General features: G+C 41.8%; 2 protein-coding genes across 4 annotated transcripts in view; both read left to right on the top strand.

Annotated features, from left to right (window-relative positions):
- Positions 1-890: 890 nt before the first annotated feature.
- Positions 891-10,322, top strand: LOC306754505 (uncharacterized protein; the record flags this gene model as incomplete). The annotated part of the gene is made up of 8 exons (XM_079238524.1): positions 891-1,021; positions 2,612-2,666; positions 2,887-2,977; positions 3,115-3,536; positions 4,143-4,307; positions 4,764-4,925; positions 6,748-6,882; positions 9,792-10,322. The coding sequence occupies 8 exons, from the start codon at positions 891-893 to the stop codon at positions 10,320-10,322; spliced, it is 1,692 nt and encodes a 563-aa protein (XP_079094650.1).
- Positions 10,323-14,499: 4,177 nt separating this feature from the next.
- slc2a4rg (SLC2A4 regulator) overlaps positions 14,500-15,521 on the top strand; it is a 35,476-nt gene continuing 34,454 nt past the window's right edge. For all 3 annotated transcript variants that reach the window (XM_079239376.1, XM_079239377.1, XM_079239375.1), the window contains exon 1: positions 14,500-14,946. In XM_079239376.1, coding sequence (XP_079095502.1) covers positions 14,677-14,946 — 270 coding nt within the window. In that variant the 5' untranslated portion in view covers positions 14,500-14,676. The remainder of the gene's footprint in view (positions 14,947-15,521) is intronic.

The following is a 15,521-nucleotide window of genomic DNA, read 5'->3' as shown; positions in this document are numbered from 1 at the left end:
TAAGAAGTAGATCGAATGGCAGAGAAAACCTGCTTCGGGGAAAGTTTGGGTCCTCTGAGAATCCTTATTTTGCCAATGAATGCACTACAGATGCACTGGTAGTGATTTATGTAGACACAAAACAAGTAGAAACCTCCAAAGTTTTTCATCATGTCAAATGTCTGTTTGGAGTAATCCAATCATGTAGGAACAGCATGCAAATCTCCTCAGAGTTTATCTTGTCTGACATGGATGAGGATTGTGTATGTTTGTTGGAAGTTGGTTGTGCTAGCGTTGTATACCCCAGTGTGACAGAGCTAAAAAGACCAGAAGTGAAAAGGCTTTCCTGTGTGTAGCGCAAGAATTTCTACATTATGTACCACTGTTTTGAAAAATTTAAAATCTTGTCAGTGTTTGAGCCTCATCTGCAGCGTTCTGCTCACACTAGACGTATAGCAGCTACCCCTACCATCCCCGCTCCTGAGAATTCAATTAAACGAACACATTCTCTTTGGCTTCTCAAAGGAGTATTTCCAGATCATTTGATGCTTTTTGAAAAGCAAAGAAAAACAGTGTGATCATGAACTGCTCATACCTGCTGCCTTATAAGGTGTTCTAGTTTGTGTGCATTATTTGAGTGAGTCAAAAATAGAAACTGATATGTCAGAAAGAGACAGTGACAAAAAGCCAGAGGCAAACCAAGCACGTACACACTATTTCTAAGCAAGATCCATGCAACTTTTTTTTTTCAGTTTCTTCTTATCTTGCATGTCACTCATATGTTGTGCCTCTTTCTGTTCTTCTTTTCCTCCGCCGTGCATCTTTACAGGTTTTCCTGATCAGACAGTCTTAAGTTGCAGTGCTGGAGTTTAAGTGAAAGTGAAGGGAGTGAGAAAGACGCAGTGGGTGTCATGGACGGCAGTGCAGGAACAACTTCAGGGAACCCTACCTACCAAAACCTGCTGCTCCTGGGAGCCATTGCAGCAGCCTCCGCCTTTGTGGTCACCATCCTTATCGTCCTTGTCTGCGTAGGCTGCCAAAGGTAAGACTGTCACATGACTCGCTGTGGACAAAAACTGGGGGAATGAAACTTTAAAAAGCAAAGAGAGGCGAGATAACAGAGTTTTATCATATCTGCTGAAAGCTTTTCCTGCCCTCCCAGATCCCTCTTATCATCCACTCCTTCTTTTATGTGTCTCCACTTCTTCTGAACTCCTCTCCTCCCTTCTCTCAGCTCCCTCTGTCCGTCCTCTGTCTCTTTTATCCCTTGCTCTGAGCAGAGTGGCAGTAATGAATGTTAATGGCTGTGAGTGTCAGATCAAATGAAAAGATGCTTACAGGACACTGAGGAGGAGGCAGGCCTCGCGTCATCGGTCTCGAGCAAACTCAAGCAGCAGGCAAAAACAATCGGATACCCCACGGTTTAAAGAGGATCAGACTGTGAGCCAGAAGAGAGCAATGGCACAGCCTATGTATTTTTTTTCTCTTTTTTCCAGAACCCTCAGGGACCAATCACAGGCTGCGCTGTAGCTTTGTTGCCATGGGATACACAGATAAGGATGTTGAGAAATGTCAAACCAGCTTATGTCATAGAAATAAAACCACACGGCTGTTCCAATCTAAAGAATAATATGGAGTTTAAGCTCCCCGCTGGATGTTGCCGGGTGTTCAGTCATTTGCTCATCCAGATCCACTTTGTCATGTACAAATACCAATCCCGCCTCTATTGATTTTCTTCTATTGATTAAAAAAGATACATTACTGCAAAATACTCTCCAAATTCCAGGGATTCCAGTTTATATATCCTTCCTGTGATCCAAGTCTAAAAATGGCAAAATAACCCAAGCCATTCTGTGACTTTGAGCCTTCATCTTATTTCTACCGTGAACCTCCCCCCTCTCAAATCATTATACAAATCTCCAGGGGAGCTCCCTCCACCTTTTTTTGCAGTTCCCTCCGGGTACAATGACCATATGTTTGTACAAAAAAAGTCCAGCTTGCTCGAGGAGACAATATCTTGCTCCAGTAGAATGGACAGAGTCGTTCAAGCTACTCGCATAATAAGATGACATAGTGCTTCTGCACCTGTTTGCACACAAGTGATGCTATTTATTGCCACATTGTGTTTTGCAGCACAACAGTTTGATTTTTACGTGCTGTAACTCCCCACTGTCTAAGAGAAAAAAGATCGAACATAGAGCATTTTTCACATCCACATCCGTGCAAAACAGCTTTTGACTTCTTACTTCATCTCGTTGCTCTTGCACCATATCAACTGTTTCCTGTAGCTACAGGCACCTCCAGGGATCCACAGTGATGCATAACAACTATCTAGATACTTTTTTTTTTTTTTTCACAAGACTTGGAACAACATGCAGAAAACGGCAACAGAATAATTGTACGTTTTCTTAGGTTTATCTTGGAAAAAATAATCGAACTGAGGGTCGTCGCCGCTTCGACAAAAACCTGAGTCACGCTCCATTCACAGTTTGACTGGGCTTTTGTTATCAGCCAAGGACTTTTCTTCCCTAACCAAAGCTGAATGATGATAGCATCTATCTGCTGAGAGTGTATGTATTTTCTCTTTCTGTCCACTGGCTTCTGTTGACCTTCCTCACTTTGATGTTGTCAGAAAAAGCAAGAGCAAGCACCCCCCAGCCGGAGAGAAAGGGACATCAGTAAATATGGTGAGACATGCTTTCATTTCACTGTCTCTTAGCCTCGCCTCCTTCCTGTCTCAGGCTACTTCTGCCCTTCTCCTTCCAAGCTGTTTGTGCACACAGATGCACATGCATGTGTTTGCATGTTTTATGCCTCCATTAACAAGTCTGTGTGTGTGTGTGTGTGTGTGTGTGTGTGTGTGTGTGTGTGTGTGTGTGTGTGTGTGTGTGTGTGTGTGTGTGACAGCAGGGTACGCTTCGGCATCCGAAACTAAACTCCATGAGTAAATCTGACACCAGGCTGCATGAGATCAATCGCTTTCCCTGCAATGGAAACTGTAAGTGGTGACTAACGGCTCCTATGTGATAATAAATAATTGACTACTCTGAGTTGTTACACTTTATCACTCATGTCCCCTCCAACACTTTCTCACTCACCTTCCTCTTTCTCCTCTTCCTACCTGTCTCTGTGCAGCTGTTAGTAAAAGCCGCCCAGCCAGCATGGACCTCCTGCTCCTTCACAGTCGGCGCTCCCAGACAGACCTGAGGCCCTCCCATGGACGCCAGCTCCCTCAGATCCCCAACAGTCCCCAGGAAAATGGCCAGGGAGGAGGAGGAGGGGACGCAGGAGGTGACGGAGGTGGAGGAGGAGGGGGTGGTGGTGGCGAAGCTAGAGACCATACCTACACTGAAGTGGGGATGCGCAATAACCCCACCCCAACCCACTATCTGGACGATGGCCTATATGAAAGTGTTGGTGTCCGGGAAGGTGATGCAGGCCCCAAGGTCCTCTCTGCTCCACCAACCACGTCGGCCAACACCCCAGCTACGGTCAGAGCAGCCCAAAGCCCTCCAGCTCACACTAACGGAGCTCGTAATGCCAACGTGAATGGAAATGTACGCACACACACTCAAAATACATTTGTTTATATATACTTTTGCTGTAGAGCTTAATTGTATCTATCAACCTGAAAACTACTGTGATGGACTGGCGAGCTGTCCAGGGTGTACCCTGCCTTTCGCCCCAAAGACTGCTGGAATAGGCTCCAGCTTCGCCGCAACCCTTAATTGGACTAAGCGGTTTGGATAATAAATGAATGAATGAATGAACCTGAAAACTATTCATTAGCAACTATGTCCACTAGCTTTTAGGTGTCAGGCTAGTAAACCAGGTATACGCTCACTAGCCTGTTGGACTGTCAGGAAAGGAAAGTAGAAACACAAAAAGTGGTTACATCATGCAAATAATACCACATATGTGCAAGCATTTAGTCTAACAGCTTTATATTTATCATTTTGAGATGGCATAGATTACTGGTTTGTTTATAGGTTATACATGCAAAGGTTGTACCAGAAGTGTTACCTGATATTGACTGGGGCTCTTTCAGAATTCTTTACATGAGTGATTTTTGGTCATCTGTATTTGTGACTGTAGTTTGTTTGAGACATGGTGACAATCTTATTTAAAGTGTCACATTGTTATGTTGTTTTTATTTCTCCCAGGGTGGTAGAGGGAATGGCAGGGGAAATGGCACCATTAATGGAACAATGACTGGAAAAAGTAACGGCGCAAGCGGGGCAAACAGGTCGCCTTTGTCCTCGGTCAACTCCCTGGCCATTCAGGATTCCTCTGCAGCTGAGTATGCTTCTATTCGCAAGTTCAGGAAGGTATATATGCACTCTTTGTTTACTGAGTTATACAGTCACTGCATAGAAATGGAAGAAGTGATTTTGAAATCATAAGGACATTTTAAATAATATGCTATGCTGTGGTTTATCTGATGGCATCAGATGTAATTAGTATATATGTCAATATGTCTTTTGTAGATGTTGACTTATACTTGGACTGTAAAGGGAGGGATAGTGTTTCCAGTCTTGGTAGACACACAAAAATCTTTACTTTTTTATTTTTGTTTGTTTGTTTTGAGAAATTATATTTTTCTTTTGGATGAAATAGTTGGAAAACATGCTAATGTCCGCTTTAGCTGCCCAAATTACTGCTTTAGTACTCCTGTCATATGCATCGCAAGTTAAAACAACTTAACTCTGAGAAGTTTCCTGTGCTGTGATCTTTGCCTGAAAGCTTTAAGTAAAACATATTCTATCATGATATGAAACCTCCAGGTTGACAAGTTAAACAGGAAGGAGAATAACGGAGCTGACAGCCAGTCAGACAGCCAATCGAGCGTGAGTGATTCACCTTCTGCAGGTCCTCCTCCACTGCACCGCAGTCAGGAGTTTCCACGCAAACCACTGGAGCCATTTCACCTGCACTCCTTCCCAAAGGTACAACCATCAGATACTCTGTAAAACCCTAATCTGTCACATTTTTCTCGATAAGCTGTAGTTTAAAACTGTGAATTTGTCTGCTTGCCACTAGAGGGAGCTGTCCACAAATAAACAAATGTTTATGTTGTACCCATACAAAGGATTCAGTGTTATTCAGTCAATGCCTCAGCATGTCCACAGCCCATATACATGTTTCAAACACACACAAAAAAAACATTTATACAGTTTCTTCTGCTTTCATGATTATGTCTGATACTATTATTCACAGTTTTATTCTCATAACAGAACCGACTCTATTAGCTAAGATGTGTTCAGAAGCATAAAGCAGTTCAGCATGAGAACTAGATGAAGAATGATTTGATTGTGAAGTGACGAGCACTTTCTGAAGGTTTTGCTAGCACACACCTCTAATGCATGTGTGTGTTCGGCAAAGCATACAACAGGGGACCTTGCCTTTTTAAAGAGATTGATAAGGTTGTTTAAATAGGCCCGTCTTTGCTGCTGAAGTCAGCCTAAGTTGCTGACCTGCACTTTAATCTGTGCATGCTAAATCCTTGATCGCGCAAGTGTGTGCATGTTTGTGTCTTATCCACCCCTTTGCACTGTGCAGCCCAGCGCAATATTAGAGTAAAGAGTCGGAGGATGGATTATGTAAGAGCTTGGCAGACTGCCCAGCTGCCTGTGTGTGCCTCTGATTGTGTGTTTTTCATATATGTGTATGTGTGTTCCTGTTGAATATATCATCAAGTCTATCTAGAAACAGCTAACAGGTAGTCAATAGCCAGGGTGAGGATAAATATTGTGCACATATTGAAGCCATTTACTCTGCCCCAGCTATTATTACTCTCTCTCACTGCACAGGAAGAACATATAAAAGTTTAATCATCCTCAGTCACATATGCACACAGGAGTTTGTGTGTTCTAATTGGTTACTAATTGGTCTTGATCACTGGGAGTTTAAAAATAGGTTGCAAGAGCAGTTTCTTGTTTAATATTCTTTAGTTGTATTCCTAGATCTGTATAGGCTAAAAATGTACAGCAAAGTATCAATGATAATATTTGCATAACTTGATGTTAAAAGTAAATTCAGCTTTAACTTGTCACTTAACATTGCAAACTGTGTTTGCTTATGAAAAGCATAGATCCCTGTCTGGCCTCTGTCACTCCTTAAAGTCCTCTGACATTGATCCTTACCAGCAGAGTTCAACGATCGTTATATTTTAGCTGCATTGTCTGTGTGTCTGTAGGGCTACATGTCTGTCAGCAGAATATCATTGAGTGAGCAGATTTGCATAAAATCCTGCAGAGCGTTGGGTCACAGAGCAAGAGGGAACTAAAGAACTGTCTAAAAATGTAAATGCTAAGCAGTACAATTTGGCTCTAAAACAACAAAAAACCATCTAGTAATTGAATGCTGTTTTTAAAAATGTGCAGGGTTCATTTTAAAGAAATATTTTTGATGGTTAGGAGTTATTTACTTTTATCTTTACATTAAAGCTGCATTTGAGAGCAAAAAAAAAAAAAGCCAAATGTTTGGTTCATAATGGCAGATTAACAATGCTGACTAACTGTAATGAAAACACGGACACTGATTCTATTCTGCAAATGAGTGACCTTCAAAACTGCTCTTCCTGTTTGTTACTGGTACACACACACACACACACACATGCATGATTCATGCACACTGTCAACATTGTCATCTGTTTTGCAAGAAAATCAATGTGAAGCAAAAACAGAGTGTAACAGATGCCAAATTTAACCCCCCCTTTCCCCTGTCCTTAAGGTAATACTTACCTGAACTCTTTATAATTGTTTTCAGGAAGCAGTGTTTATGGGCAATGGGGAGCAGTATATCTGGAAGCCTCCAGAGGATGATGACATCATCACTTTGCACCCACCTCCTCTCCGTGGAGAGAACGGACAGGGGCACCCATTGCCCCCAACTGCAAAGGAGGTAATATACGCATGTTTTTGCTTTTTTTTTTTTTTTTAATAATAGCTTGAGATACAAAACCCTTAACTGGGGGTGCCCGGAAAAGGCGGACAGACGAACAAGTCTCTGATTACTGTTTTGTTTACCGATGGAGGCAGCCGTTTGATTGGGCACGCCTTCGTAATGCTGCTGCCCCGTGACCTGCCCGTCATACAAGGTTTCTGCTTACAGAAAGAGATAACGTTACATGGACTGAGCACCTCCCCACCGCCTGCCTGAACCATGACCCCAATCCCCCCTCCCTCTCTCATCTGTCTGCTTCCAGTGTACATCCAGACAGATCAGCCCTCAGTATCACCTGCTGTCTAATATTAATCATCGCTCAGCAAATGTGGAGCTATTTGTTAAAGGTTTGCTGTTTTGCCTGATCAAGCCTGGCTGAGATGTGGGCTACAAACTGACCTATATATGGCAGAGCATGTCTGGTGGTGAAGGGGGGTCTGCACTCACTAATCATGTCACATACTCTCCCATATGGGCCTTCACATCCAGCAATTCCACCCCCACCTCTCCACATATGACTCCCTCTCTGTATTTGCGCACTGCTGTAGCCAGCGTAATATACTGAAAGAGCTATAAACAGTTTGAAGAACTTTTGTAATGCCTGGGGGTCAGGGGCAGCCAGTCTGAGAAGCACGGTTGTCCCTGAAATAGACCACTGTCTAATATTAGTATTCACTTCTCTTTTTCTTAATCCTCCTCATTCACTCACCTCAGCTAATCTTAAAGTCTAAATCTTGACACAGAAGGGAAACTTTTTTTTAATTCTGTTACTTTTGTTAACATATAAGATAATTGAAGTTATTGGAAAATGAGTATGTTTTTTTTTTTTTTACACATGCTAGACATTTTAAAGTAGCAGAGAAACAGTGTTGGCAAGTTTTAAGTTGCTGTTGACTTTCTTAACATTATATTATTATATTTCTTAATGTTTCTGGGTCAATGTTGAGTAAAAGAATTTGGTTGCTGTATGTGAAGACGAAGGGGTTAAGTCTCTGCAGTTCAGAACCAGTTAAACTCCTCCCCTGCACATCAGACTGTTACACAGAGCAACTGGCCTTGACTACATTCTTCATTCTCTCCATGTTTACTTTTTCTTCTCTCACATTATTCTCCTATTTTCTCTGTCTTTATTAACCCCTCCACCCCCCCACCCCACCCCCAATCCTCCTTTTGCTGTTGTGCTTTTCTGTTCCAGAGTTTGTTGTTGCCCTAAAATGCCCTTATACTCTGGAGTTTGTCAGTTGAAGCCGTCAAAAGGTGTTGAGTTTCCATTCCTGACTGAATCTCCTCCCATCTGCTGGCGCCCTCTCCCTCCGCTCCACTCCCTTCATGACTAGGAGGCGTGCCCTTCCCAACCAATCACGTTGCATAAAGCATGTCTCACCAGATGAATGTCAACTGTTAGAAAACTGTTTGGAAAATAGGGCATTATTTGCAACTCAAAATGTTGATCACAAACAGATGCACAAATAATGCACTCTGCCCTGTTTCTACTGACAATCAGTCGATGCAGAAAGTGTTATGTACTGAAGCCTTGACCTGAGCGGAGAGCTAAAAACTTAATACACGGCGGGTGGGGGAGAAAAGAAAAACATACAATGGCAGGCTTCCTTAACAGCTGTAGCTCAGTTTTGAAATCCCCATCATCTTGTGACTTCCTTCCTCTGCTGCGCTTTCTGTGTGCACACACACGTATTGTAGTTGCACACACGCTCACACCGCACATTGTCTGCACACACTTACAGCATACGCCAGGGTCTTTGTTTATCCAAAAAGGTCACACAAGAGATTTGTTGAGGGGGCAGGGTGTGTGTGATCAGTCCGTGACAGGAGAGAAAGAACGGGTTATAGATATTCACAAAGGAAGTATAAGTAGTCTTTCATTACTTTTCCCAAGCATAACTGCTTTGTATGACATGCAATGCAAGGTGAGCACATGCAAAAAGAAAGAGTCTTATTGATTATTTCTCTGCTGCCAGGCTTCAGGTTTTTGGGAGTGGATCGAAAACAAGGTTAATCTGTGTGTGTGTGTGTCTGTGTAGGACGGAGAGAGTTTGCATAGCTAGTGTTTCTCAGGGCCAGTAGAGCAGAGCTGTTGGTAGGGGTGTGAACATGTAAGGTAAACATGACCATGCCCCACAATCCTCTGCTCTTGTGCTCCACTTGTGGAATTTTGACACAGAAATGCCAGAGGTCATAGCACTGGTTTATCAGAATTCCTCACAGGACTTCAGAAATGTTTTTCTGTTGTCTGTCGTAGATATCACTGGAAGCACGTGCATACAGAATTCTGCGTTCATGAATGAGGCGGCACACTCATACACCTGAAGTGCATGTAGCTTCAAACATATGTAGGCGTGCCCCATTCAGAGCAAATGAGTTATGAGCAAAGTCCATTCGTGAACACTGAACTTTTTTTTTTTTTTTCCTCTCATCAAGCTGCTGTTGTGCAGATCCTTTACACATACTGTTTTGTTGCCAAAACCAGTTGTGGTGAAATTTTAACAGGTTCATCCACTGCAAAGCTAACTTTGCCTCAGCCAAGAACTCAACTCGACTGATAACATAGTTTATTCTGTCTTATCCTCTCTGGTCAAAATAGGTCAGGTTACTGCACAGAGCAGACTCTGTTAACACATGTGCAAACTGCTGTGGATAAACACACTCATACTAAACATAGTCACTACAATTATTTTCACAGAAAAAAAATGGGGTTGTTGTAAACATTTCCTCATGTAAACAAAGAATGGGAATGGAGTAACAGGGTCTGTGACCCATAAACTTCAGCATAGAGATGGACTGTAGTTCAGTGATATAAACTCACTAACTGACATCATACTCTGCTCTCCTTCTGTGTGTGTTCTCAGATTGCAGACACTTACTCTATCGTATGTAAAACCCAGAAGAAGAAACCTCCAATGGAGCACAATGGAGCAAAGACCCTCCCACGTTCCTTCGGTGGGGAGAGAGGAAACCAGAGTTCCCGAGGCCGTGGCAGAGGTGTCCAGGGCCAGGCCCGCTCCCAAGAGGAGCCCTGCTACGAGCCGGTAGGAGACAGATTATGGTCTTCTTCAGTGGTCGATTCAGATCCTGCGTACGCTTGTATCGACACCCACCGGAAACGTGAGCAAGGAGGACCCAATAACGGCACAGGTGGAGGTAGTGCCACTCTGAAGAGAAAGAAGCAGACACCACAGCAGCAGCAGCAGCAGCAACAGCAGGCAGCACCAGCGGCACCTCAAGGCTCAGGACCCACCGCCAATCCGGCTAAAGGCCTCCCTGGTGGAGAAAACTTCTATGAGACCATCAGCGATGTTAAACAAGGCGCCAACAGCTCCAGCACTACCACCATCTTCACATTCAATGATGGGATGGAGATGTATGTCACTGGCCTGTAGCAAAGGGGTTTGCAGAGAGGGCCCCAGATCCTCCGGGCTCTTCCTGTTCACTGGCCACCAGGTTGCTGTACATAGACACAAGACAGGCCCTCTAGTCCGTCAACGTGAGGATTCATTTTGTGTTGACATCAGGTACAAACAGGGTCTTAATCCAGGTTCAGACTTCCTTTGATTGGTCTGCATTTCAGAACCAGCCTAAGCCTAGTCCAGCCCCCAATATGGACCAAATACATTTGAACAAAAAATAAAATTAATAATAATGAAAAATAAAAAAAATACGGAAAATATTCATTGTCAATATTCTGTGTTACCGGCCATATTAACATGTTTGTGCATCATTTTCCATAATAACTTTATTTTTATATGAACACTGTACTCTTACAAGAGTATGTGGTGAATAAAACAAAACAAAAAAATATTCATATTCATATATATATATATATATATATATATATATATATATATATATATATATATATATATATATATATATATATATATATATATATATATGTATATATATATATATATATATATATATATATATATATATATATATATATATATATATATATATATATATATATATGTATGTGTGTGTGTGTGTATATATGTGCATGCTTTGTGCAAACTCTCACACAGAAACAGATGTGAAATGGATATTTAAGGAGTATGAGGTACTAGTACAAATACCTGCCTCACCCTTGGGTAACTTAAGTAACCCACAGATTTTCGTGGTGCTTTGCTTTCTCTAAACAAACACGAAACAGGTTTTTACTGACCTGTTGCCTGGCAGACAGCGATGTGATGCTTTGTTTAAACATAGCTCGATAATTTGCAGGCCTGCTCAAACACAGAAGTATATGAAGGTAATTATCTTCATTTCACAAATCGTCATTAAGGTGCCCCAGGCTCATTAGCAGTTATCAGTAACATTAACTGTGACCATGAAAAATGGCTTTTCATCAAATATGAAATATTGTCTTAAATTGAAACAAAACGTTGAAAGCTGCACTCTGATTTGACAAACATCTGTAGCCAGAGGCATGTTGACACACCCCAGTACACCCCCACTCACACACACACATATTTGGCAGAGTCATGCAAGGTGAAGTGATCAGGTCAGGGGCAGTGTATGGCTTGTGCAAGAATTTCCCCAGAGTGATGTTTCATAATATGGGATCTTAACTGTATTACGGGGATAAATTAGAGAAATATATTTAGCAAAAAAAAAAAAAGGAAGTGAAAGAATTTCCAAAACAACACAGGATGCTTCATCCTGTGCAGCTGATTTCTCATATCTTCTGGAGACACGTAAACATCTACTTTTATGACCATTGTAATTTTGCACTGTACAGCTGCAGGGCTTAATTGTGCATTAGTTATGTAGAGCGTATCTAAGCTCAGTTATGATTTGGTTTCTGGATTCAAGTTTAAGCCAGAGTATCTCATAGTTCGCCAGACTTGATTCTGGTGGTTGAAATAGTAACAGAAGGTTTTGGACTCCAAAGAAAATAGAGAACTGTGCATAAAAATTACCATTGAGTGTCCTTTGGAAAGTTGCCCTCCCCTTCTCCCCAACCTTGTCTCCAGCCTCCATACTGAGTTCTCTTCCATTATAAACAACATCTTTCCCATGTAGCTTTGGGGAACTATAAAAGAGGAAAGAACACAGGAAGAAAAAACATTTGGGACTGAATAGATGGGCACAAATACAAGAGGGGAAGAGGAATACAAACTGCTCACTTACTGTGAGACAAACTTTCATGAAGACAGGTTTAGAAAGGTTAGTAACATAAATTTAGAGATGCTTCTGTATCAAAGTATGTAAAAACAAATGCACACTGTATTTTAATGCACTGTTTATTTTTTTGTTATCTAATAATATTACAGTTGGTTAAATAGCTCACACCACTGCCATGAAAACAGTATGTTTTTGTTGTTGATGCAATTTTTTCCTGCTTGATCAAATAAGTGCATGCTTATATATATGGAAATGAAACAAAATGTTGTGGTACTTAATTTATCTCTTTTTTCTGTTTGTTTGTTTTTCTTTTGCCATGTGATGCAAAGCAGCCTTCGTTTTTTTTTTTTCCAAAGCACCAACTTTAAAGTGTAAGTGAGAGAGTGATACAGATGGAGAATATGGTGGAGGGTTGTTTACTCCCTGCTCTGGGAGAGCAAGAAAGAGTGATATAGTTGGGGTGGAGGGTGCACAGCTTGTATAAAGCTGGATTAGGATCCCTGCAAGTGGACATAGACCCAAAGGACACTTCCCCTCCTCATATATTCCCATGCTCACATAAACACAGTGCAGCATCCAGCCATGTGCAGTTTATAGGGAGGAAGCACATTTTGCTTCCACTGGGTCAACCCGTGCATGTACTCCCACCCTCAGTTCCATCCATCCTCCAGTAACCAACACTGGCCCCTTTTTTTTTCCTTTGCTTCACCTTTCTTCTTGCACTGTACAGAAGAGGGGCCTTTGATCTCCAGTTCTGAGGGACTCAGAGAGTGATATGCAGGTCAAGGAGGGGCAGAGGCTGTGGGTCAAGCCAAACCCAGCCTGATATCAGCAAGGCACCAACGGCTCAACTACTGTCTGATATGAGAAATGGCCAACAGCTGAGATGCTTAACAAGCTGTAACAAGCCTTCACTTTAAAAGTGCTGAATAGAAATTGCTCTCGCACTCTGTATTTCTTCTGTGGCTGTCACCTAATGTGTCACATTATCTTTATCCTGAGAGAAAGCACTGATCGGATATACTTTGTCGAACGCTGTTATACACTGACCAAAACAGATGTTCATTGCACAGCTAGTATGATGATGTAAATGTGTAATATACTCTGTTGCTGTTCTGATGTTGTTTCAGTGTAACATACAGTATACAGTATATTTGTTGACAAAAAAGATGGTTATCACAGACACATTGTACTTTGTGGATGCAAAATGTTTCATGCTTTCCATGCAGATACAAATGCTGTTTGTTTCTTGTCTTAAAATATAATTATGGGCCAATACTGCTGTGACAGCTGTAGCCAATGTTGTATGTTCTAAAAGCACAGGGTTTAGTTGAAAAATAATGAATATAATAAAATATAGTGTGAAAGTGCAGATATGCAAAAGATTGTAATGTTTTATATTACCCTTCATAAAATATTAAAGTGAGTTTTTACTTTTCTAATAAAGTGGCACATTATAACATGCTGTTTTGCCTGTCACTTTATTGTTTGGCTAAGACTGTTAAACTAAGGTCATCACTTGTTTGTTTTGCAAAAACCTTGCAGTAAAAACCTAAGCTTGTATTATTACAGATTGCTATCAAGTGCTCGATTGGGCTGAAAAGATAAAGCAGCAATTGCTGGTGCTTATTATGCACCTTATAGCATGAGATATTATTTCATTTTCATATAAATTTAACGTTTCTACCTAAGTTCTTAACTTAGAATATTTCATTAAATTAATTAAATGTTTAACAACAAGACTATTTGTGATGTATGTCCACAGGACATAAAAACATGGGAAATATCCAGGAATGTGAGTAAACAGAAAAGTTACCGAAACTCTGCAATTACCCTTTGAAATGCAATACTTTGAAAAGCGTTTTAAATATTGTATTTCAGAATAAAGAGAAAAAAACGACCGAGACAAGCACCATGAAATTTGTTTAGTTTTTAAATCCTTTATAAAGTATTTTTAACTGTAGATTGACTTGTTACACTAAAGGGAATTTAAATTTTTTCGTTGATAACCCGCTTAGAAAAAAAATAGCTCATGCATTATATTTTAATGTCCGTTAAATCACCGTTTATCTTGTAAAAACGCAAGTGCGCAGTTTGTAGACTAGGCCTGCAGGCTTTCCTCCCCCCTCTATGCTGTCTCCCTCGCCTGCCTGGCAGACCGGTTTGTCGTCGACAGACACCGGCCGGTAAACTGTTGGGCACGCCCCCCTTTCGCTTCCTCCCACACGGACTTGGATTAGAAAAAAACGTGATTGACACAGTTAAAATAGCCAATCGGATACAGTCTCGCCGTGGAAGCCTGCCAGAGTGTAATGTTTATGTATCCAGCGGACGAATAGGAGAGCAGTAAAGGGGGCGTGGCATTGGTTTGGAGGAAAGAGGCAAAACAATCTTTTATCCTCCTAACCGGGCGGCTTTTTGGATGTCCTGGGTTGCAGTGGTGGCGGCGGTGGTGAAAAACTTTACATATAGCGTAGAATAGAAGTTAAGACACAGGTAGTTCCTATCAACTCGCGACAATCCTATAAATGTATCTAACTCCAGCAATTTGCACTAAAATCTCTTGGAAACCGGTTTTATTTCTTTAGTCTCCAGTCGCTCTCTCTTAATATGGAGTCCAAATATATTTTGGAGAAGTCGTCGGTCGGGACGAGGGTCGGTGGTGCGGATTTTAACTGCCGGGTAGGCCGCTCCGTGCTTCGCGACACCCGGGTCCCCATGGTGGAAAAGAGCAGCTCCACACCGGCGTGCACACACGGGCCTATCCTTTACAAATACGTATTGGACGGCGTCTCAGCAGCAGAGGTTATAAACGAGAGACCCTCATCCAAGGGGAGCGGTGTGGCCCATGGTGGTCGAATAATACAGGACGTGGGAAAAGTAAGTGTTCAAACCTTTTAAGCGTGAGCGCACATTTCCGCCAGTTATAAATGTCACATGTACACTAAAGTAACTAGACAACATAAAGCAAGCAGTTTTGACGCCGTGTGGATTAAAGTTTGACAGTTTTAAGGCGGATGCACGCACCGTTAGTTCGTTTGGACGGCTGCGACTGTGATGCTCACAGCAGACTCCCACTACATTAGGCCTGTATGCTTTTATACTGAATATATATTGTAATGACAATACAGCAAAACTTTCTGAAGCGTGTTTGATTTCAGTAAATACGGAAAAGCTTAGACCGAAGTATTTACATCGTATTATAGTCGCTTTAAATGGCGGCTCGTTCTGTGTGCAAAGTTTACAGAAAACGGGGGCAGGGACTCCAAACTACAAGCCCTACCCCTCCCCCATGACTTCAGGGTGGAGCTACAACGTGGGCTTCCTGGCTGCACAGCAAGGCCCCGCTCCTCCACACATACACACACACACGCACACACACACACACACGCACCATTAAATTTATAACTGTACATGTAAACAAGAATATGATGACCAATGTTTTGCCTTTTTCC

This window comes from Telmatherina bonti (genome assembly GCF_933228915.1).
Source record: "Telmatherina bonti genome assembly, chromosome: 4".
NCBI classification, from domain to species: Eukaryota; Metazoa; Chordata; class Actinopteri; order Atheriniformes; family Telmatherinidae; genus Telmatherina; species Telmatherina bonti.
This window is presented reverse-complemented; position numbering and strand designations above follow the sequence as displayed.